Consider the following 24,956-nt stretch of genomic DNA (forward strand, 5'->3'; position numbering starts at 1 on the left):
AGCTGTGATGCTAGACCCAGAGCAGAGGTCACCAAACCACACTTCCTTTGGTCTGTGTTTCATTGGAAAAGTGTAAGGGACTCCCATGCCATAGGCAGAAAGATACCACTGCCCCTCAGATCCTTTCTGGAGGACTCATGTTTGTGAATAAGATAAGAAGACATTTCTAATCTGCACTGTCCTTCGAAGCCAGACAGGCCACATTTATTAAGCAGCTACTGCATGGGGTGGTGATCCAAGAAGAAGGCAGTGCTTCTGCTCCTAGGAGGGAATGGCTAGTCCTCCAGGGCCAAGGAATCAGGGCAGTGGTCCCAGGTGTCACAAACATAGCTGAGGTCTTGGATGGGTCAGAATCCTGCCCATCAGTTGTCCGGTGGTGAGAAGTGTAGAGAGCAGTAAGCTCTAATCTTGTTTGTTTGGTTTTGGAATGTGTTTTATAAATCTCCATTGCTAAAGGGGCGCTGGGATGGCTCAGTCAGTTAGGCATTCAACTCCTACTTTCAGCTCAGGGTCATGATCTCAGGGTCGTGGGATCGAGCCCTGAGTCTGTTTGTCCCCGGGGCTCTTGTGCCTTCTGCTCCTTCCCCGACTCATGTGCAATTGTCTTTCTCTCAAATAAGTAAATAAAATGCTTGAAAAAAATAAATAAGTCCCCACTGGCAAAGTTGCTATTTAATTATGAGTGATTACTACTACACAGCCCATTCCTTTCAGATAAACAAGACTTCTCACCATTACTAGTGCCATGGGAGTCATTTCCTCAAACTAATACGTGTGGGCTCTGAATTGCTTTAATAAGTTTCTTTGGGGGTCTTGAGTTATAACTCAGGTGCTGGTGAGTATTATATAATGTATAACATATAATATTATATATTATAATATAATATATATTATATTTTATAAATATGTGAACTTAGCAACCAAACTGTAATTCATATACATTATTATTATAGAATATATAATGTTTCCAGATAGTAAGTGTCCCTGGGGATATTACACATTTATAGTTCACCCTTAAGCAACATGGGGTCAGGGGTGTTGGCCTCTCATGCCATCAGAAACCCATGTGAAACTTCTGACTCCCCCGAGAACTTAGCTGCTGATAGCCTACTGTTGAGCAGAGGGCTGACTGATGAGATAAACAGCAGGTTAACACAGAAATTGCATGTGACATGATTTATGCGCTGTATTCTTACAATATAGTCGGCTAGAGAAAAGAAAACATTCTTGGGGAAATCACAAGGAAGAGAAAATAATGTTTATAGTACTGTGCTATATTTATGGGGGAAAATATCCCGTAGAAGTGGACCCACATAGTTCAAACCCTTGCTGTCCCAGGGCCATCTGTATAGTCTGCCGTCTCCTGGACAGTCACCAGAGTGTGCGTTGAAATGAAATTATCTCACTTTACAGGATATTTGAAAACTTAAAAAAAAGAAAATCTTCCCTTTTTTAAACATTGGATGCAGTATGTTAGCTTGGCTTTAAAAGTCAGAGTTTGGTGTTCTGTTTGAGAGCTGCCCAGTGTATATGGATGGATGGATTAATAGGTATAAATCAGGGAACGATAAACACGAGCATTTATGATGGTGTTGTTTTTCATTTAGGAGTCCTGAGTATTTATCCCAAAAAACATAAATGGTAAGGTGCTTACGACACTATAGCATTTACTGTAAGCAATTGTGTTCTAGACCTGGCATGACCATCTTTTAAGGATGTCGCCTGTATGTATAACATCCTTTTGATATTTTTGAAATATCATTAGCTCACAAGCCAGCCTTGCCAGACCTTTCCCGAGCTGCCGTGTTAGGAGCTTAGGAGCTCAGCTGCTCCCGCCTCGTTCATGTTACACGGCACTTCACTGTTTCCTCACAACTCGGTTGATAGAATTCAGAGATGTGTGTGACACAGAGAGGACACGTGCGAGTCACAACCATTCACAGATTGATTCTGTGTCGAGGGAACAGCTGTGCTGTTGTCTTACAGAGACACTGTCCTTTGGCGTTTCCTTCAAGATGCCATCATTTGAATTTTGTGCTTGTCCCTCCTGTAGCCCTTCCCCTTCACTTCTAGAATATCATCAACAAAAGGAAAAGGCTGGGCACCTGGGTGGCTCAGTGGGTTAAGCCTCTGCCTTCGGCTCAGGTCGTGATCTCAGGGTCTTGGGATCGAGCCCCGCATCAGGCTCTCTGCTCAGTGGGGAGCCTGCTTCCCCCTCTCTCTCTGCCTGCCTCTCTGCCTACTTGTGATCTGTGTCTGTCAAATAAATAAATAAAATCTTTAAAAAAAAAGAAAAGGAAAAGGCTGATTTTTAAAAAACTCTTTTTAAGCTGATAGCTTTCCATATTATTTATTAACTTAGATTAAGAAATTGGGAAATAATGCAAAGTAATTTGTCATTTTTTTATTTTTATGGCTAGCAAAATTTACTGACAATGGAACAGATTCTGTCTGTGGAAGAAACTCAGATTAAAGACAAAAAGTGCATTTTGTTGAGGATAAAAGGAGGAAAGCAATTTGTCTTGCAATGTGAGGTGAGTTTCTTGTGTTTTTAAAAAACTTTTCCCTAACTGGAAGTTAGAGCAACTGTGTACCTGTCCACGGAGATGGCCACCTGCGTATGGGAGAGCTTCTTGAATCCATGCTTTACCGCTTACTTAGGAAAGCCCCTAAGGGGCACGAGGGTCCTAGCAAATTAACAGTTGACATTACAGAAGCAAATGTTGGGAAATGGCTGGAGAGGAAGTCCGTGTTATAATCTGATTGCCCTGTCTGGCAACTCTGTCCAGTGTTCAGTAGGGGCCTGTTAGTTAGTCTCCCGGTTCTTAGCACTCAGCATGTTTGAGGTTGGGACCTGGGTGTTTAAGTAAACACAGATAGCGAAGTGACTTCGCTCTGGGGAGATGCCCTCTTTCTCTCTCCAGAATTCTACTGTAGCCCAAATTTAATCCAGGGAGACTGGGGGGGGGGGGCGGGGTGTGTACGTGTGTGTGTAGGGTGTGTGTGTGTCCAGGTGCATGGGGGGTGTGTAGAGGTGTGGGTGGGTGTGCGTGGGTATGTGTGTGTCCAGGTGGGTGGGGGTTTGTGTGGGGTGGGGGTATGCATGGGTGTGTGTGCACACGTGTGAGTGTCTTCAGAGAGCTAGACCAGTAGTAGATAACCGAGACATGTGTCTAGTAACCATCCCTCCAATGCACACGTGGGGTGTGTGTTCATGGGACGGAGCTCTCCTTTGGCATTACTGTATGGACATGAGCTGTTTTAGAAATTGTAAAGCACAGGTGCTCTCTGAACGAGTCACAGGCGGTCCTTCTCAGGGTGGGGCTTGGGCGGGGTTTCCTGGAGGGCCAGCCAGAGTGGCCCTGCTCCCCGTGGATGGCCTGGGAAGCAGGCTGGCGTGGTCGTGACTGGAGGCGCCATGTCTGTGGGCCAGCCAGGTGCACCCATCACAACCTCTCCCTTTGTGTCCCCATGTAGAGTGACCCCGAGTTTGTGCAGTGGAAGAAGGAGCTGACGGAAACCTTCACGGAGGCTCAGCGGCTGCTGCGCCGTGCCCCCAAGTTCCTCAACAAGTCCCGGCCCGGCGTGGTGGAGCTTTCCAAGCCGCCTCTCTGCCACAGGAACAGCAATGGACTCTGACGCCCTGGATGGGAGGGCCCCGGGGAGATGGGGCCTCGAGGAAGCCCACACTGGGGGCCTTCAGCCCTTGACGGGGAGCCTTTTGGAGAAGTCTGGGGGTCAGAGGTTTGGTCCGTTTGTCCCTGGGGCCCTTCCACATCTGGCAGTACCCAGGTCGCCGAGGTGCTCCTTGGAGGAGCTGTGCCCATGGTCGGGCCCGGCCGGCCTCCCACCCCTCCTGAGTGCCTCCCGCACATGACTCTGTCCACGCTCGAAACTACTGAAGAGACGAACGGAAGTTCTTTTCCTTTCTTGCACACCTGTTTGGGTAGACGTGAACCTCGAACTTGAAATGTCTGTTTGTCTGATAGCAAACATATCTTAGACTTGCCAAAGACAGAGGGCAGCCCCGCTGCGGCAGGTGCCAGGTGACCCGAGGGCCGTCCTGTGTCTTCTGCTGGGCTCCTCCATGTCCGCTCGTGCTTCTGGGCCCTGGGAGGTCAACGCACATTTCCTCCGTGCGCTTCAGCACCAACCAACCTCCTGATGCCCCATGTGGCGAGCTGAGGATAGTTTCTGAGAAGGTTGCTCTCGGGCCTCTGCCCTGCTGCGGCCCCACCCAGGTCCCCGCCTGGGTCCCACAGGGAACAGAGAGAGCTTGCCTTCAGAGGACTTAGGGGTCGCTCGTTGCTGACAGCGTTCAACAGTGGATGCTTGGAAGGCTTCATAGGGATCCTGAAGGACAGGCGGGGGCGTTAAACTTTCAGGGCAACAGTGATTTTCAGACAAATCGCACTTTCACGTGTCTGGGCATACACGGACACTTGGGGCTGAGTCTGTCTGGGGCTCCGACCATAAGCAGTTACAGGACACAGTCATTCTCGTTCCTGCCCCCGGAACACATACCTGCAACCAGCGTGTGAAGGAAGGAAAGAATTGCTCTGTCTTACGTTGTAGTATAATTTAAAATGAATTTTATTGACAAAGGAATGCTGAAGAATGAATGTGCTGGAATGAGTTAACTGTGTATGATGACTTCCGTCTCACCCTTTGCCTGTCATTAGTGAGTGGTACTGGGCCGTGGGTGGGTAGTCCCACGGTTCTCCCACGACACATCCGACAGCCTTTTCACGCCCCAATAAATGCTGGGCTAGAAGAACCAGTGTGTTTCCCAGTGAAGTCCTTTCTATCACCATATTGAAAATAATAACAGTGATTTTTGAAGTCCCCATATCTGTCTTACTCTTCATGCAATCCTGTTGTATGTTCCTAAGTTAACTACTGACAGTACAGATGACAGCATCATGACCTGCATCCTGCCCTTGATATTTGTACCGCCTCCAGATCTCCATGCACTGTGGTCGTTGAGAAAAGGAGTACTTCTTAATGAAATTGTATTTTGGGAGTTTGGAAGGTGATTACCGAGAGTTTTTTATTTCATAGGGCTCCCTTTGGAAGGGAAATTTGGAGGTCCACTCCCCATCTGAGCTATCAGTTGGGGTTTAAATCAACACATGTGTTCTACTCGGCTCTTTCTAGTAGAGGAAGACAGAGGCAGTCTTTATGTGCCTTGCTCTGGTTTTAAAAGGGAAGAATGGCGTTCACATTGTTTTTTAGGTAGTCGTTCCTCATAAAGGGTGAGTGCCTTGCAGCTATGGTTAATGACCACAGTCACTGCTGTTGCGGCCCCATCCCGGGCGCCCATCATTCAGCACTTACAGGCTGGGAATGGGTGTGCCCTGAGCCTCTGCCAGAGACTCCTATTGAGGAGGACACAGACTCCTTTGGGGTCTGGGCTTAGTCTTTCCCACTTACCACCTAGGGCATTAGCCATGCGAGCCTGCAGCTCTTTGAAAGACACCATCTTTGCTCTGGAGAAGAACAGGAGGCTCATCTGTCCTCGGAAAGGAAACAGGAATTGGAAGTCTTGCCTCAAACCTAAATTGGAAGTGCCAGGGTCTCGTCGGTGGGTCTGCTACCTGTGCTTGTCCCTGAAGCCGTCTGATAGGGCCAGCGTCCCCGCTGCCACTCGGAAAACACTTCTGGACCCTTCTGTGCCAGCAACTTGTGCCTGCAAGGCTAGAGAAGGCCGCCACTCTGCAGAGCTATTCTAGAACATTCCAAGAGTGTGACCTCATTCCTCGATGGCTGACCCTTCAACATGCAGACCACGAGGAAGGACAAGATGCAGCATACATTTTCTCACTTGAAGAAGATAAAATTGACGTTATTTTTATAAAGTTATAATGTCTTGACTTCATGAATTAAGGGAATTAATCAAGCAAAGTCTAAAAGATGACTTTAAGCTGCTCTACAATGTATATGGAAGAAGCTAAAAACTTTAGTGAATCCAAGTTTATTTTTCCAGGTGAGAATATTCTCTCCGGTGCATTTGACCCTTCACGGCACTGGGAGGCATGCTTTTTCCCTTCTGCTCGTGTTTAAGGATGATTTTTCAGCAAAACTTCTAGAAATTAGCCTTTTCACTGCTAAAGCAAATCTTTTCGCTACTCATGCCTCTGATTGGCCAATCCACGGATGTGACAGTTTCAAAATTTGTGTGGAACAGGAGGGACCAGATGTGGAGGAAAGCAGGCCTCCTGCTCAGGAAAGTCCACGCCAGCAGCACACAGCCATCCGTTTGGAGCAAGACCTAGCTTGACATGTGATTTGAAATGCATCCTGTGGACACCAGAAACTATTGTTTTAAGGCCCTCACGGGCCCTTACAGGATATCCTTTACCCATTCACAGGGAGCTTTAACTCCACGAAAAAGATCAAAGTGTGATCTTTCTCTGATGATTTGAAAAATGTCACTCGGAATTTGTAGTCGGGCCGGTTGGACACAGCATTTGACTTTTCGATGGAATTGATTTTTCACATCAAGAGAAAGCCAGATTCTCAAAGTCAAGCCCTTGTTCACTTGCTGTAAATCTATGAAAGGTACTTTAAAATGTGCTGGGGTAGGAGAAGACCGATTCCGTAGGACTTAGTCCTATGTGATTTTTTTTTCTTAGTAATTTTGTTCAGGGAAGTGTTTCTGGGTCATTTGGAGACGCCTAATGAATTATCTCCACACTCCCGAGGACTGGTGATGTTTGTGTCCGGAGAGGAGGTGGGCTTCACAGGAGCATGGGATAGGTGGTGGCTGGGGGAGCCATGGGCAGGTGGAGTGGGTGTCTCCCAGACAAGAACAATGGTAGAAATGGGGCAAGGAAGGCTGTAACTTGCAGGTAAAAAAAAAAAAGTCACTCCCTTTACATGAAGCATCAAAGAAATGACTGACTAAAGTTGGCTGATTCCTTCCCTCTTTACAGAGGGAGTTGAATAGTAATGATTGTGAGATATGGTCACTTTATTTTCGATTATGGAGCCACTGGAATTATGAATAGCCCATCAACTTCCCGTCAGGGCCCTGCGTGCCTTCCAGCACCCTCCAGGAAGGCACCTGGCACCCAGAGCTACCGTACCCCTCACCCCATCTTTGCGCACCTTGCAACCATCGGCAGGTCCAGGCATGGGGGCTGGGTGGCCCCCCCTCGGGACCCTGTGGCCAGCTACAGACCTTCGTCACTTGTCCACTGGGGCCACAATAAGATTCCCGAGACCAGTGACACCCAACTTGCTGTTTAAGCCATGCCCACTTCCAGAGGGAGCTTTAATAGTTGAAGTGTTTGGAAAACATTTTTCCCTGGAGACCTAACATGATTTCCCCTCCTCCCACGAAAGGTTGACTCCAGAGGTTTGAATTCCTCAATTACTTAAATTCCTACGAATATGAATTTTTTTTTCTTTTCATGTGGCCACATTTTAAAAGAGTTCTTTTCCTGTTAACTCGGGAATACTACAGTTTCCTCACGTTGTAACGGACCTGAGATTTCTTTCCCCCTCAAAGACTAACAGACCTGCCCTTTTAGAGCTGAGGGACCGGGATGCCCTCCCCGTGGTGGCTGATGCGGGACCTCTCACTGACGTAGCCAGGGGAGCACTGGTGAATGCCACACCCCAAATATTTAATTACCTTTAATGAAATGTGCACACATTCCCTATAGAAAGTGAGCTCACACTATAGGCATGTCATCAAAACCTACAGGAACAATAACTGTGTTTTAAAGTTTCAGCAACTCACATTCTTACGGCAAACTCCCCAACACCACAATCTCAAAACCATCTCTGAAAACTGGTCGTTCTGCTTCTGTATTTTATTTTGTCCTGATCTAAAACATCTTTGATGTAAGGGTAGGGAATGGAGAACTATTTCTAACCGTGCACTCAAAATTACAAAAGGACTCGAACTTTAATTCCCTGAGTATATTCCATGATGTATATATTCTAAGTGGTTTGTAAGCTATACAATGGCCATTTTTTTAAGTTCTATTGTGAAATCGTATTTTTCTATGTTTTAACTAATTCCAAGAGATTTGGCTTTTTCTGAGTAACATAAAGATTACCGAACGACATATATATATTATATATATATATATATATATATATATTAAAAAACAGAGTTCTATTTTAGCACAAAAGCATTTTATATTATTTATTGAATCCTTACATTTGTTTTTGTCAGAGACATTCCTTCTTTCTGCTCCTTTTTCTTTGTATAGTTTGTTATTTAAAGAAACAGCAGCCCTTTTCTGTGCTCCATGAAATAAAGTGGGAATAATGTACACAGCCCTGTGGGGCGAACATCTCCCTCCCCACCTCCCACTACCATGGGCTGTTTGCAACAAAAGCTCATCCTGGGCTCTGTGCCGAGAGGCATGTGCACTTCCCTGGCCATACCTGACTGCACACATGCCATGAAATACTGCTTCCATCTACCTCCGGAAGGCCCCCAACGCTTGCTTCCACACTGGCTTTGGTATCAAAGAATCTCAGTAACGCATCTCCCTCTGGATGTTGGCTTGAAAGCCGCGGCCCCGTCTCAGCCATCGCAGCAGACCCACCTCCCTCCCAGTCGTTCTACTCCCAGAGCCCAGGGCATCCCACGGAGCACCGTTCCCCACACCCTGTCTTGCTGCTGGCTGTCAGCCTGATGTGTCAAGGACTAAATGAGAGATTGGTCCTCAGTGCGGGGCACTGGGGGCCAGCTGGGTTTTAAAACACCACCTCTAGGAGCAGCGCCTTTGAATGTGACCTCCCTGACCCCACCCCCGACGCGGCTGTTTCCAAATGGTTTGGAAGGTAGGGTCATAAAGGCCAGTGCCCTCACGTGATCAAACCTTTGGCAGCGGTCTTACTTTCGAGCGGATGGACCCTTTAGGATTTCTGTGAACTAGAACGACCACTTCCTGGGAGAGGGTTGTGTGTGGGGGGGGGGGTCCCTCCTCACGTGCTGACATTTCTCTCTGCCTGTCTTCCTCGCTGTGTAGCCGTCAGGGTGGCCCCATTCTCGCTCTGTTCCTGACCAAGCATCACGCCCTTAAAGAAACAAAACCATTTCCTGCTGTGCGTGGCTCTACAAAGCAAAGCCGGTGAATTAGATACTGTAAATCTAGCTATTGTACCTGGGATATTAGCATTCTTTGTGATCTCTCTTCACCCTGATTGTGCCCGTGGAGATGTGCAGCCCTCTCTTGGTATCCACTTACTCGTGCACGTTTGAAGTCCCAGCCTACGGGAGACACTGTCCCACGCCTGCGGGCTCCCGCCCGGCGCAGAGCTCGTGCAGTCCTTTGGTATCACCGTCTTTCACGGCTGCTTGGGAACAGCAATGCTGGTTTCCTGTGTTGATAAATTGCTTCTGTGAAATCTCAATAAAAAGGCTCTGTACAAAGATATGTACTTTGGTGTGCTGTCCTCCCTTAGCCCCCACTAAAACCTGCATTTCTTTATCAGGCTGCTAAGACATCAGGACATGATACCTTTTAAAGACTCCTGACTTTGAGGACAATCCATGCAGAGGCTGGTTGGATAAAGAGGAATGGGATCGCTGACCTGCATTCCTGCGGACTGCTTGGATTGTTAGGGGCACAGCCCACTTCATGGTCTCCGGGGGTTGGGGGGGGGTGGTTGGAGACCCAGTGGCTGGTGCCTCCTGCAAGACGTGTTGTGGGGAAAGAGCCTGTGACAGTCGGGCCACAAGAAGACCTGGGGGAGGGGGCCTCTATCTCCTCCGCAGTTAGTCTAGACTATACTGGCCCCCCACCCCCAGCATACTCCAGGGTGACCTTGGAGTCCCTTGGGAAGCGCAGATCCCTCACTGTCCATCCCTGCTCCCATGAAGATGAGGTGAGAGACCCCGGGGTATATGTCAGTTTAAACCTAAAATCCCAGGAGGCGGTGGCCCCAGGACCCCAGCAGCCTGGGCAGACCTGCCCGCTTGGGGGTCCTCAGGTCAGGGGCAGGCCAGCTTGTACCTGCCCTAGAGCTCAAAGCATCTCCCATGGGGTGCTGGTTCAGAAAAGAAGGAAGGCAGGATTGACTCCCGGAGCTATTTTTTCCCCAGAATGCACTTGGGTTTGCCAACTCAAAAATCGTTTAACAGAGTAGTTGACAGGAGGCCGGGCTCCAGAGCCGGTGGGCAGCTCCATAGGCAGTGGGGAGCCCGGGGCCTGATGAACCCCATAACTGAGAGCCGTGCCCCAGAGCTGCTGGAAGCCTGTTCCTCCTCCGGGCCTGGAAATGCTGGCCACCCCGCTCCCAGCCGACCTCTCTGGGCAGCCTGGTTGCTCTGCCATTTTCTCACCTCTGATTTACAAGAGTTGGTTGAGATGAGCCAAGATATCCTCCAGGTTTCTAGCGAAGGTTAAATGGGAGGAACATGGGCAGCACTTGCTTGCCACATCCCAAGGTTTCTTCCACATTGCCTCACAGATGACTGCTACCCTCCCCTCTCAACCTTGCATTCCCAGCTTTCGTCCCAATACGTCCCAGTCCTGCCCTGACGCACGCGGCATGCATTCATGGCAGCATGACGGACGAGGACAAGAGGACAGGAGCCTAAGGGCTTCCCCTTCTCCGGGGACCTGGGCTGGGAACTCCACAGAAGTTTGTTGGCCTCAGCACATTTGGGGATTGTCCTTCTCTTGGGGGCCCTCCTGTGCCCTGTGGGATGTTGGTCAGCCTTCTCAGCCTCTCCCTGCCAGAGGCCAGTGCATAACCCCCACCAGCCAGTCTGAACAACCCAAAATGTCACCAGATGTTGCCAAACGTCCCTTGAGGGGCCACCCCCAGTTTCGAACCCCTGGTGCAAACGATGGGAAATTCTCCATGTGTTGGGGACAGTATTGGGGCAGGGACTCTGTAAAGGTGAAAAGTTGTTGCCAGAGTTCGTGGCCAGGGCTCTTCACTCTTGGGAGGCTGTGTGGACCGTGAGGTCTGCTGTGCAGCTGTTGTGGCCAATTTCATTGTCACATGCCGGCTCATGCCGGGTCATGAGCTTGACACCAGGGTATTGGAGGTAATGCCAGCCCTGAAGGTGGAGGGGCAGGTGTTAAAATTCCCAGGGTGGTGGGGCAAAGGGGAGCACCTGGGTGGTTTCATCAGTTAAATGTCCAACTCTTGATTTCAGCTCAGGTCGTGATCTTAGGGTCGTGGGGTCAAGCCCTGCCTCAGGCTCAGTGCTGAGTGTGGGGTCTGCCTGAGATTCTTTCTCCCCCTCTGCTCCTTGCCCACTCACAGTATCTCCCTTCCTCTCTCTCTTTCTCTCAAATAAAATAAATCTTTTAAAAAGTGCAAGAGGGGGACTGGTTATTTGTGTGGCCCCTGGGGCTTCTTCTGACACCTGCTTCATTTCATCCTTGATGTCGAAGTATGGAACAGATTTTTTTAGACAGCAGATCAGACCCATGAGGTGCAGTGGGGATGGGGGTGTGAAACTCCATGCCCGTGAACTTCCCACTCCTCTCAGGGTCAACTTTGCCCACGGCTTTGGCCAGTGACTGCAGGGTGAGCACGGGAGACTTGTGTCCACCAGCAGCCACGGCACTGAATGTGGTCCTGAGTCATTCCACCTTGCCAAATATGTCATGGAGGACCTTGGCCAGGGAGACTCCAGTGGACAGTGTCCTGTGCTGTCCAGATCCTCCTTCACTGAAGGACTTCCTGTCTGTGCTAGGGCTGCAGTCATCATCCCCTTCGAGGGTGCCTTAGCTACTGAGCCTGACACCACACCCTTGCCAGGGTGCCCACATCCAGTGACTGATCCACGCAGAAGTACAAATGCCTGGCCATCGTGGTCCCAATTTAGGAACAAACCAGCCGTTGAGGTCATAGTGGGGTTGCCGCAGGCTGTTTGGGGGCCCTTGTCACAGCTATACATTTCCCTCTGTTCGATCCTGATTCCTTCCCCATCCTTCCATAGACACACATACCAAGAGAACTCCTTAATAGTGTTCTGTCGTTACACTCTATTTCAGAGTCCACTTCCCCTGGGGAAACCAGCCTGCATTGTAGGGCCCAGGTGCCATAGGAGTTAGCTGGAGGTGATGGGAGGCTGGATCACCCACTGGCCAGCTGGCCGTGGCCACAGCCAGGAATTGGCAGTAATAGGTGCAACACAGAAAGCCCTAGATCAAAGAGAGGGGTGCTCCCAGCATTCACATTTGCAGCAGAGATGAGTGGGGATGGTATGCTGGTGAAAGGAAATGCACTGGCTGCTTTGTCCCATGGAGCTGGGAAAAAAATCACAGTCTAAGATAGAAGTGCAGTAGGGAAAAGGAGCCTCATGCCTGTGCCCAAGGGAAGTTACAACTTCAAGGCTAAGAGATTGGTTTTCCCGATTTATGGAAGACTGATTGTGTTACAGTTTCCTTGGATGATAAGCTGTTGGTCGGAAGCTGTCCCCTGTCCACTGTGGGAAATTTTGCCAGAGGCGTGAACCGAGGTGATGCAGGTCAGGTTGGTCTCGCCAAGCGGGCTGAATGGACCTCTGTGTGTGTAGCTGGATGAGTTCCATCTGCTTGGTGAGTTTTCAGAGCCAGCCTTCCTTTTGTCATTGATTGTAACAGACCCTCGTTGAACTGTCCCTTCTTTACGTTCCATGTCTGTCCATGGAACCCACCCCAAACCCCAGACCCTACTCGCTAGCAGCTTGCTGCCATTTGCTTGTCCTGAGTTGCAATCCCTCTTCTATCCTTGAATAAACTTTCCCATTTTGAGCTTGCTTCCGTCTACTTCTTTATTTAGGGCAGCAAAGCGTTTGAGAAAAGTGAAGGAGAAAGTAAATCCTGGACAGTGGGACTGGGTGGCTAGGCTAAGCTTGATGGATGCTTTGGGGAAAGATACTAAAAAGCAGAGGGGTCAACCAGGCCAGATATGGGAGAGTGTATGCATTCCGGACTACTCTCCTGGGCTGTGGAATGGTGGCCAGGACACACCGAGCCTGGCTCTCCTGAGCATGGAGAATGCGAGGAGAGGAAAACATGCTGGGGGGCCAGCAGGACACCACGAGGCCATCCTGTGAGAGGACACCAGCATCACTAAGAAGGTCAAAGTTGGCTCTCCTCTGCAGGTAGTGCAGAGCTGGGGAAAGCTTTTACAGATCTACGTTAGGTCATTCAGTCATTCAGCAAACACTCGCTGAGCACCTACCATGGGCCGTGAAGGACTGGACCAGACAGTGGCATCAGGATCCCCATTTCATAGAAGGGAACCCTGAGGTGAGGACATTTCTTCGAAATTAGGATTGGGCCTTGCTCCCTTGCTCCAAAGACTGTGTCCTTCCCTGACATCCAGAGCTCTGTGTAGACACACCAGCTCCAGACTCTGGTCAGGAGGTGGGCTTCGGGCGTCTCTCTACAGGGATCTCTCCCACCTCCACAGTCTGGGCTGTAGTCTTCTGTTCACCAGTTGCTTTGTCCACTAGAGATTCCATGAGCCCCTGCTCAGGGCCTGGCCTGGTGCTGGGTGACCGGGATGAATAGGAGACGTCAGACAGACAGAGAGACATCTAGAGAACGCACGATGTGGGGCCAGGTCCTGGGACATTTGCTCTGGTCCAGTTTCCATACATTTGGTTATTTATTTCATACGTGTTTATGGGATGCATAATTGTGTACCAGCCACTTAAGGATACAGACAGAGAGAGACTGTCCCTTTCACCTCTGTGGGGACAATGACACACAACACAGGCCCTGCGACAGTCATGTGGGGGGAGTCTCATGATTGCTCCATGACACTCGGATGCACGGGACTGTTCTCCAGTTTATCAGGACACACCACACACACACACACAAACCTACACATGGTTTTCTGAAAACAGTGGGGATGATAGGAGCCTAAAATGGGAGAGGCCAGGGTATGGCATTCAGCCCTCAGGAGATAGGCAGAAGCAGTCACCTAGTGTGCAGTGAGGTGCGGTGCACTGGGGGTCCCTGAGTCGCGGGGCTGTCTGTAGATAATGACTAGAATGTTGTATCTCCGGGGACAAAAGAGAAGGGCCACCAACAAGGGTCCTACCCAAAAAAGAAGTTAAGGATAATCAGGAGGCTTAAGTTAAGTTGCCCCAATAAGGTATCACAAGCCAGGGATGCCTGGGTGGCTCCATGGTTTAAGCCTCTGCATTTGGCTCAGGTCACGATTCTGGGATTGAGTCCCAAGCCAGGCTCCCCACTCAGCCTGCTTCTCCCTTTCCCTCTGCCTTACCCCTACCCCTGCTTGTGTTCATGCTCTCTCTCTCTCAAATAGATAAAATCTTAAAAAAAAAAAAAATTACAATCCATCGCTTGGCCATTTTGTGGATCCAGAACTGGCCAGCTAAAGACGAGGCCAGGTCTCCAGCGGAGAAATTGACCACCCCGGGACAGGTGCACATGCCCATGGTTCCTCAGTCCGTGTCCCCATGGACCCGCCTCCACCTGGACTGTCCATGCCAAATGGGGCCAATTTCCGTGGGGGGCCTTGGTAAAAGGGCCTTCACTTTTTTATCCTGTCCTGCCCCCTGGGGAGCAAAGCCTGGAGACCAGCAGGCAAATGCTCAGCCGGGGAACAAAATGACGTTTACAAGACCTGCCCTAAATCACAGCTTGGGCAGAGTGATACTTGGTCTTTCGGGTGCATTTTTCAGCACCACATTTCCCAGGGTAATAAGCGGACATGCCAGGGGCCCTCAGGACACAGTGCCCTTCAAGTCAACGTAAACAGCGTTGCTAATGGAGTCTGACGGAGACTTGGAGTTGTTTCTACGCGTCCACCACACCGCATAGGACCCAGCACCATGGAAAGATACACAAGATTAACAGGACAGGAGGTGGGTTCACATTTCATTATCCAAAGGAAACTGTTTCCACGAACTTCCAATAAAATGCTGAATCTTAGTTCCCAGAAGGCAGGAAGTACCTTGAGAGTATCTTGCTGTATCAGCAGGAGAGATGGAAAAGTAACAACGTGTTCTTCTGGTTAAAATGTTTCTAAAGAGAAGCGGCATGCCTTGTTTGCATGGAATGACCCTGGCTTTAGGAATCAGAAAGATCTAGATCGGAGTCCCTTGCTAACTGTGTGGATGTGATATTCTTAACCTATCGACGTCCTTACTTTTCTCCTGGGCAGCAGACACGGTACGGTACTTTTTAGTGTCCTGTTTGCCGCAGCATTTACGATTGTGCTCTCTGGAGCCAGCACTGCCTGGGTTCGAATCCCGGTTTCCCACGGCTTTGGGCCAGTTAGTTGACATGTCTGTGCCTCAGTCCGTGCCCTATGGGTCAAACGAGAGTGGGGAAACCCTTACCTTGAGCAGGGTTGTCAGGAATAGTGAATGAGGTCAGTATAAATCCCGTAGGGGTATCTGGCGGGTGACACATATTTTCACGCATTGATTGTTTACCAAGAGACACCAGAACTGGCTCAAGTTATTTTTTTCCCCCGAGTCCAGCTGGAAGGCAGAGCCATGCTCCCCTCCTCCCCCTAACCCCCACGGCCTCCAGTTATCAGTGTGGGTCAGAGCCTGGAGTATGCAGCCTGTTGGGGACAGGGATGACGGGTGAGAATGTGCTGTCCCCTCCCCTGCTCCATGCCACCAAATATGTCCATGCTGTCCGATGCCTGGTCTGCGGCCACCCCAGGCTGTCATCTCCTGGCCAGACCTGGGGCTCACCGGCTAATTTTAGAAATGACTTGTCGGCTCAGCTGCTGCCGTCACATTGGTGCAGAGGGAGGGTGTGGGGAGGACGGGGAGGAGCAGACAGGGAAGGGGATGTGTGTGAGGGTGTTCCTGACATTTCTCCTTCGCCCCCGCTGTCCAGGCTTGGTGGGGTCTCTGCGCTGCCCCCAGGGGAGAGCTCTCAGGCCGCTGTGTTTCCCGTGACCCGTGGCCTTGCACGGAGAAGGTACAGTGGGACGAGTTTTTACAAGGGGCACCTTGGGAGCTGACGGGCATAATTTTCCAGAATGTGCTTTTGGGGGACTAGGGTGGCACGTGTTGGGACCTGCGGTCTGCCGTCTTGGGGCCGCTCTGGCTGGACAGCCTCCGACGGCCCGTAAGGCCTGCTTAGAAAACAAAGAGTCTTAAGTGGCAGGATTTTTTTAGAACAAAATGCTGGGGTGAGCAGACACTTCTGAGGCTCCCCCTTGCCTGTCGGACCCCAGTCATCTGCTAATCATTTTTAAAAACTATGTTTAGAGTCCTGGATACCCTCCGGGGTATAATCTCAACCCCGCCACGTTCACAGTTCCTATTTTTCCCTCCCCTACCAGTGGTTTCTGCTTCACAGGTTGTCAGTTTATGGTCAGGCAGCCGACTCTCCTGGGGCCAAGTTCCCCACCCTGGCAAGGACAAGCCTTCGTGGTGGTGGCCTTTTATTTTCAATAAGCATGTGCATGGTGGGGGAGGGACGCGCTGGTTGGAAGACAAAGCTTGGGTTTCAGGCGGCACTGACTTGATCCTCAGTCAGTCCCAGGACCTACTTTATCTGGCTTGCCCTGTGGGGCCGGGACCTCCGGGCCTCAGAGCCTCGGAGCCTCGGTGCAGGGTTTCTGCTAGAGGAGGCTGGGGGAATAAAGTCCAGTCTAGCCCTGAGCTGGCAGAGGCCTGGGTTCCCATCCCACAGGGTCTGGAAATGTGGGTTGTTCCTTTTTCTTTGTGGCCGGCCGGAAGATGCCTACCCTTTTTAAGAACCCAGCTAACAGAGGGGCCCACGCGAGCTTCCTGTGTCCAACATGGTGGTAGTTTTTTGCATCTTGTTTTTGCTGCTGACCCGAGCTGTGTTCTCCCGTCTCTGCATGATAGGTCCAGGGTGGATTTGGGGAAGACCTGGGTCCAGTAGGCTATGAATGAGTTCTCGAATATGACAGAAAGAGGAGCCTGGGGGTGGGGAGAGAAGGAGGAAGAGCAAAGGCAGTCTCCTGACTTCTGAGGGGCTGCCTGTCTCCAGTGAGTAAGTATTTGGGGCCACCTGCACACAGGCCTGGTCACCTTGAGTCACCCAGCTTGGGCTCTGCTGAGTCGGTGACCTCAGACAAGTCACTCCCCAGCTTTGGTGTCCCCTTCCAAACCTGAGGGTGTTGGGTGGCCCTATCACAGAGCCATCTTCCGGGACCCAACCTCTGGGGCAGCATTTCTTCAAGTGTGGGCAGTCAGCCTTCACTGGGGGCCTTCCAAAGCGCAGACTCCCCAGCTCTCCTGAGACCCATGGAACAATCTTGGGGGCGGGAGCCCAGAAACCCACAGATTTCATACCTCATAGCAGGCTCTGGGGCCCACTGAAGCCAGAGACCCGCCTTTCCTCAGGCGTGAGCTGAGAAAGCCTAGAGGGGGCTGCCCAGTCCTCATTCTTGCAAAATATATGAAGGCCGGTGGGACCCAGGGGAGAAAGACTGAGCCCTTCTGGTGGCATTTCAGGATGAGAACAGAAGGCCACAAAGCAAAGAGACTTCCTGGCGCGGCCAGAGAACGAGAACTCTGGTTGTTTCTACTGGGCCACGATGAGATAGCCCTTCAGTGGGGCCTGGCTTACTTGGTAGTTAGAAACAACTGTCTGAATGGTCATTTTGTCTCTCTCTTTAAAAAAAAAAAATGTTTATTTATTTTAGAGAATGGAGTGGGAGGCAGGGAAGGCATGAGCAGGAGGCCCAAAGGGAGAGGGAGAAGGAATCCCAAGCAGATGCCACACTGAGTACAGAGCTCGACGTAGGGCTCTATCTCATGACCCTGAGATCACGCACAACCTGGGCTGAAACCAAGAGCAGGACGCTTCACCCACTGTGCCGCCCAGGCGCCTGTGAGTGGTGCCTTTTAAGCAGGTGGTTGGTCGCTGTGGTATATGGCCTTGCTTGGTTTTCTTTTACGTTTACATTTTTAATTCCAGTTCGTTAACATGCCATGAGATTATAATTCCTGCTAATTTTTTTCATTAATAAATTTTATTTTCTAGAGCCATTTCAGGTCCACAGCAAAACTGGGGGACAGGTACAGAGATTTCCCATGTCCCCACACATGGATATCCTCTCCCCGCTCTCCACATTCCACGCCCAAGTGGGACAACTGACCCAACGGGTGAGCCTTCAGGGATACACCATCATCACCCGGAGTCCATAGTTGACATCAGGGCTCATTCTTGGTGGCAGACATTCTAGGGGTTTGGACAAATGGCAAAGTGGACCCATCATTGCCATAGCATACGGAGGGCCTTCCCTGTCCTCCACGCTCTGTCTGCTCATCCCCACCCCTCCCAACCCCGGGCAACCACGGATCTTTTTACTCTCATTATAGTGGTGCTTTCTTCCAGAATGTCGTATACTTGAAATCAGACGGCAGTGGGGCCTTTACAGATTGCCTGCTTTCACTTAATGACATGTGTTTACAGTTCTTCCGTGTCTCTTCGTGGTACCCTTATACCCTTATACCGTGTGAAACTGTGTGAAATGGAATGGTTTGAGAAAGGGACAAAGAGAGCTTGAGACGAGGGGGGGGGGCTGGGTGCTGTCAGACCCAATCTGGACTGTGGCACAGAGAGGGGAAGCAACTTGCTCAAGGACACACAGATTTGCAGTGTCAGCAGTGGCTTTAGAACAGCCAGTCCCTGCCCTCAAGACTGGCACTGGGGACCAGCCTAGGGTTCCTCATTTTAGGGCTAATAGCCCTATTTTCCCTATTACCTCTGCCCCCAAAGCCTTCTCCCTCAGTATCATCCAAACCTCAAAGGAAAGAATTAAATCATATGTCTTAAGTCAACAGAGGCCAACAAATATGACCTTTATTCAACAAATATGACCTTTATTCACCAAACAATGTCTTTGGGATAAGAGCTCACAGGATGGTGGGCATTGTATTACTATCAAGGCAGATATCTGTCTGTCTGTCTGTCTGTTTCTCTCTCTCTCTCTCTCTCTCTCTCACACACACACACACACACACACACACACCCAGACCCATCAGTCAGTCTGAAGAATCCAAGGGCACCATCAGCTTCATCTGAATCACCTCCTCCTGGACAGGACTCCCCCAGCTCTGAGATTTTCCTTTCCCGCCCTGCTTTGCACTGAGCCTCTCCCGAATGCTTCATTCCCTTTAAGAACTACAGTCTCTGGCAATGAAGAAAGGATCCTCCACAATTTGCAGTGTGGGTTCACCAAATACCTGGCCAATACCCACGCTCAGGGAAATAGGAATTTCAAGGACTGGGGTCCCAAGGGAATTTTTCTTGGCCCATAAAAGACTGAATGCATTTTCAGCTGTTTCGTGGGTACCAGCTGGGACTTGAGTTTCAATTTCATGGAGGGCAACAGGATTAGCTGTTGAGCCGAGAGAGCGAGAGAGACGCACCTGCTCAATGGGATTAAATGTCTCATTGGTGCTGGATATCCCTGTGAGTTTGTGCATGAGTTATCAGCTCCATTTTACAGATCAAGAAGTGGGATTTCGAGGTTTAAGTGCCCCCAATGTCGTGCAGAATGAAATGAAACTGGGACTCTGCTGTTCCGCAGGAGACTGTATCTTCAGTCTACTATAATAAACAACAGGAGCTTTGCTAGTAAATTGTGCTATACTGTTTCACATGGACAGGTAACAAAGCCCATTCACACTCATGACCTCACTGGATCCACTGATAATATTTTGGAAGGGGCTACTGCAGTGTCAGTTTTTCTGAGGAAATTGAGAATCAGAGAGGTTTTGTGACTGCCCAAGGACACAGAGCTACTAAGTGGTGATGGATCCAGGAATTTCTTCTCTTTTGTCAATGGTGGGTCAGCTCTCTCTCTCTTTTTTTTTCTATTATCATTCTTTGCTATTTATTATTCAAACCAAGATTATTTTGCCCTTGTTTCCAAACCCTGAATGCTTCTCTTTGCTCGATAAGGACTTTTTAGAGAAGGGTGTCTCAACCAACCCACTATTGACATTTGGGTCTGGATGATTCTTCGTTGTATGTGGTGCGGGGTGGGAAGGCTATCCTGTAGGATGTTGGAAGCATGCCTGGCCTCTCCCTGGTGGATACCCCTAGCACCCCCCCCACACACACACACTCTAGCTGTGACAACCAAAAATGTCTTCAGGCATTGCAAACGTCCACTGATGAGCACAATCACACCTACTGAAAACCACTGATATAATCTAGTGTGATCCAATAAAGCTTCTGCAAGGATAGAAATATTCTGTACCTTTCCTGTCCACTATGGTAGCTGCTAGCCAACTGTGGCTATTGAGCATTTGAAATATGGCCAGTGTGACCTGGAAGGTGATGTTTTCCTTGGATTTACTTTTCAATTATTTCAGTCATTTAAATCATGTGTGGCTAGGGGCTGCTTTATTTGACAGCCTAGCTCCAGAGGGCAACATAGTATGGGTAGGAAGATAGCCCATCAATGGGGCACTGGACCCTACAAGCAGTCATGGGATCCCCCCACTCCCCCAGCAGAAGTGTGACCAGCTTCTTGCTTCACTGCAGCCAGCAGAACACCAGACGGCAAATGGCAAATACTTGGCAGACCTACCAACTCTAGCCGTTTCTGTGCTCATGGCAGGCATTACTAGTTGATCACCACATGCCTTTCTGCTAGTACAGGATCATTCTCAATGTAACACTCTGGGCAGTGCCCAACTGCAGATCAGCTGGTGCTGGCATGAAGGAGAGACATTGTTGGCTGTCCCTGCATGAGGTCAGGAGGCTGGTCTGTAAGGTCCAGCATCTCATCAGGCTATATGGTGGCTGGCAACGGCATGGGCCTGCCTAGGTCAGTGGGACAACCACAGATATGGAGAGGGGAATGGTGATGTGTTGGAGGGACCCAGACTTTTCTCTGTTCATGTCTCCAAGAAATACTCACTGCTTGATTTGTGGGTTGAGGCAAGGCGTAAAGGGGCGGGTGGGTGCTGGCTTGTCAGCCCCTGAGGTGCAGAGCTTTTGCAGAATTTAATGGACCTGGGTGCCATATTCAGATGACCAAAACATATTTCTTATAAATATTTGGTTTTTCTTCATAGTTCAGAGCTCACAGCTCTGAAACTATTGGAATTCCTTAAGTCTTGAGAGTGATAAATGTGGCTTTTGTTAATGCTAACACCATGATTTTTGAAAACCACCTAAGGATGGGAGCTGATGGCCGATGGAGACAACCATGGGATTAGAGGATTGGAACCTACCCCTGATCTCTGAGGCAGGAGAGGGGTGAGAGACTGAGTTCAATCACCAATGGCCCATGATTTCATCCATCGTACCTATGTAACAAAGTCTCCATAAAATCCCAAAAGAATAGTGTTCGGAGAACTCCTGGTTGATGAACATATGGAAATTTGGGGGGATTGGTGACCCTGGATCAGGCCTGGGGCCCCCCACCCTTTCCCCATCCCCTGCCCTGAGTATCTCTTCCATCCTGACTTCTATCCCTTCATAATAAATGGGTGATTTGGGGAGCAAAAATTTCTCTGAGTTCGAGCTGTTCTGGCAAATGTATCAGAAACAAGATGGGGGTCATGGGTACTTCTGATTTATAGCCAGAGATGGTCAGAAACACAGGTGACAACTTGGGTTCAAGACTGGTGTCCGAAGTGGAGGGTGCTCTTGTGGGGCTGAGCCCTTTACCTGCAGAATGTCGAACTGTCTCCAGTAGATGGTGTCAGAATTGAGTTGAATGGAGTTGACTCTTAATCACCCTGCTGGTGTTGAGAACAGCTTGGTGTTGTGTGGGGAACGCCCCCTGCAGTTGGAGTTGGGTCCAGGAACCTGAAAGACTGGGGGCAGTGGGGGATAGGGATGCTGGGAATGTCGCGGCTCACAGGTGTACAGAGCATCCAGTAATCCCACTGCCTTGTGAAATGGACAAGAAAGGTTGGTGCCCTCATTTGACAGGTGGTGGGACTGCAGCCCTAAGGGAGTCCACGGAAGGCAGGTGAGGCCTGAGGTTAGCTGTGAGACCTCTAAAGAGGAGGTGAGCCCATCAAGGGACAGGAGGTCTGCTGTGTTCACCCCAGTCAGCCTTTGTGAATGGAAGTGTCCACTCTGTTGCAAAGAACCATCTAGAAAACTTCCTGGGGACAGTGGCCAGCATTCTGAAGGTTCTGGGAGCCGTGAGAAATTTCTTAACTGAGAAATGGTTGAAGGCTTCAGATGAGAAAATTGGGGGCAGACCCCATATGGGTCACATGGAAAACCTTATCTGCCACTCCAGAGAAGAGAACTGGGGTCTGCATGTGGCTGTCCTGATAAGGCAGCTCTGTGGGTAGGAGGAAAAGGTGGTAGATCCCAGGGAACAGGAAAATGAGGACCCTCGTTGTGTGCCAGGATCAGAGAAGGTGGGTTCTATGGCCTCTGAGGGCTTTGCAGCTCTGGTTTCAAAGAAGAAAAACAAAATGAGAGCAGACCCTGAATGTCTTACTTAGTAATGAGCTCCCCATCACTGGGTATGACCAAGCAAGGATTCATTGATTTTCCATCCAGGAGATTCCTTGTGAGCAGGGCTGGTCCTCTGAGGCTCTCTGACAGTGGACAGTGGGCAGGGCATTGCATTCTCCACCCCCTGCTTCCCTGTCTTCTCCATCAATGCTTCCCTTGCTCTTCCCTCCCTCCCTCCCTTCTTCTTCACTCTCTCTATTTCCTACTGCTAACCTCCCTTTTTTCTAATTCATCACCTCCCCTACCCTCTCTTCTCATCTTCTAGGATAATGGGCTACTTGCTAGATGTGGGTTTCCCTTGCTCTGATGAGGGGAGGGTGTCTCTGTGTTGGGCAAAGTCTCTTTTCATTACTGCGTGGCTCTGTGACCATCAAACTCTAGGTCTGGATGAGCTTGGCTGCATCATGCATGAATCAAGAGAGTCACTTTGTCCCTTAAGCCAACATCTGGCAAATAGGTAGCAATGGTGTCTCATTCCCTCCTTCCATGCCTGGGACAGACATTAATAATCAATTGGAGCATTCTCTTCCACTGAGCCCAGATAAAAGCTCAGAGTCCTTCCCATATAACACCCCAGGAGGCAACTAACCATCTGTCAGAATTAATGCATGAGTTGAAACCTACTTGCCCCCTGGCTATATTGGCTAGGGTCCCACAATGACAGCATACCCAGCTGGTAATGTGGAGAGACTTTTTAATGAAGGAACTCTTCCAAGAGGTGTGTGCAGGGTTAAGGAAACCAATAACGCAGGGGACAAGCAGTGGTGGGTTACTAGCATTGGGCTGGTTGCAAGGCAGAGATGGTTAATAGAGGAACCTGGGGGCTAATGGCAGTCTGTCCTTGAAGAGGGACTGCTCCAAGGGGCTTATGGCTGTAGATGGAGAAACATAGCCTTTGCCAAAACTGGGGCCGGAGATGGAGGAAGCAGGACAGGTAGGGCAATAAAGACTCTACCTCTAGTCCCTCCCATATGCAGGTCTCCTTCCAGAGCCTTCCGTTGACCAAATTCAGCAGGAGGCCAGAGAGCCAGGGAGCCCTGGGGTCTACAACCCTAGTGGTCAGCACCCCGAAGCACAGAGCAGGCTAAAGAAGGAAGCAGAATGTTAGGAAGCCCAAATAGAAGAACCAAGCCTCCATTCTTTCCTTCCCCAGCAACCTGCATAGACTTGGGGCCCTTCCATCCGGGGAATGGCCCCAGACCTGGCTGCCTTGGAAGAAGGGATGAGGAAAGAGAGCCTGTGGGGGTCCTCAGAAAGCTTGTGGTATGAATGTTGGAACTTTGACCTCCTCCTACCCGATTTGGCCAGGACCAAATCCAGCTTTCTGCCTGGTTTAAAAAATGAAGTTGCATTGAAATGGCCACACCCCTTCTTTTATATATCACCCAGGACTGCTTCTGGGGTGCAAAGGCAGAGCTGAGTAGTTGCAAGGGAGAGCCTGTGACCTCAGTGCTTGACCAGCTTCCTATCTGGCCCTCTATGGGAAACTTTGTGGACCTCCCCCGAGCACAGCATGCTGGACCAGCAATAGGAGGAGCTTTCTTCTGGACTGAAGAGGGCTGGGGGTAGGTGATTGGGTGGGGAAGATCCACCAGGCCAGGACAGGAGAGGGGACTTTGGGAGGGCACCTTCGAGGGAGGGAGGCAGCCAGCCTGTGGGCACCCAGCAGGGAGAGCAGAGAGCCGAGAGCACAGGTGCCCTCTGATCTCTGCCACTGGGTGATTCCCATGAACTTGGGCCCACCTGGAAGCCAGTAGGTAGAAGGGGTGGAGGATGGGTCTGAAGGGGTGAATGGATGATACCCAGCTTGGGGCACCTTCCTCTGCCCCCGCCCTGCCCCCCCCTACTGGCTGGAAGCAAGGCACTTGCCCTCCCTCTGATATGGGGTCATTCACAGAACCCACCTCAGAACAGGGTGCCTTGTGGGAGTCGTGACATGACCACTCACGTTCTCAGCACAGAGCCGTGCGCAGATCTTCATGGGGGCCTGTCATCAGTGGTCTAGCTTTTGTTGCCTCCCTTCCAGGGTCTAAGGGCTGAGATCTCAGGGTTGAGCAGAAGGAGCAGTTTAGTCAACAAGGTCATCCCACTCCTTCCTGTGTGACCTTGAACCCCTTTGCTCCTCAAATTACAACAGACCCAGTGCTGTGACTAACACCCAACAGATACTGACCAAATAGAGCATACCCCCAGCTACCTGAGGAGGTACCTTCTTAAACCAACTTCCTGGGATTACCCAACCTAGGTAGATTCCCAACCTAGGGGACCTCCAAGCCCCAACCTAGTGGCCCCAGATTGGCCCTTGATTCTTACCACCAGCCTGGGGCTGAAATGGGAGCAGAGTGTGGGTGGGAGGCATGGGACGTCTTGGGGAGGGGGAGGGACTCAGCTTGATCTTTTTGCTGGGTGACCCTGGGCAAGCACCTTTACCTCTCTGAGTCACTGTTTGCTCTATGGGAGGATGCCAACCACACGGTGCTGTTGTGGGAATGAAAATGATAATGACTTTTAAAATAAATAAATTCTAGTTCCAGTAGGAATTGAAGGGGGAACTGGGGGCAATTGGGT

The 24,956-nt window shown here is 50.2% G+C and overlaps 2 protein-coding genes across 5 annotated transcripts in view; both read left to right on the forward strand.

The window, feature by feature from the left end:
• GRK3 (G protein-coupled receptor kinase 3) overlaps positions 1-9,401 on the forward strand; it is a 122,629-nt gene extending 113,228 nt beyond the window's left edge. For all 3 annotated transcript variants that reach the window (XM_013063483.2, XM_045081484.1, XM_045081485.1), the window contains 2 exons: positions 2,421-2,534; positions 3,478-9,401. In XM_013063483.2, the coding sequence (XP_012918937.2) occupies positions 2,421-2,534; positions 3,478-3,639 (276 nt within the window). In that variant the 3' untranslated portion in view covers positions 3,640-9,401. The remainder of the gene's footprint in view (positions 1-2,420; positions 2,535-3,477) is intronic.
• Positions 9,402-15,712: 6,311 nt separating this feature from the next.
• MYO18B (myosin XVIIIB) overlaps positions 15,713-24,956 on the forward strand; it is a 250,375-nt gene continuing 241,131 nt past the window's right edge. For both annotated transcript variants that reach the window (XM_013063542.2, XM_045081486.1), the window contains exon 1: positions 15,713-15,887. The gene's annotated coding sequence lies outside the window, so the exon portion shown is untranslated. The remainder of the gene's footprint in view (positions 15,888-24,956) is intronic.

The sequence above is a fragment of the Mustela putorius genome, unplaced genomic scaffold, assembly GCF_011764305.1.
Source record: "Mustela putorius furo isolate JIRA1106 unplaced genomic scaffold, ASM1176430v1.1 tig00000578_pilon_pilon_pilon, whole genome shotgun sequence".
Classification (NCBI taxonomy): domain Eukaryota; kingdom Metazoa; phylum Chordata; class Mammalia; order Carnivora; family Mustelidae; genus Mustela; species Mustela putorius.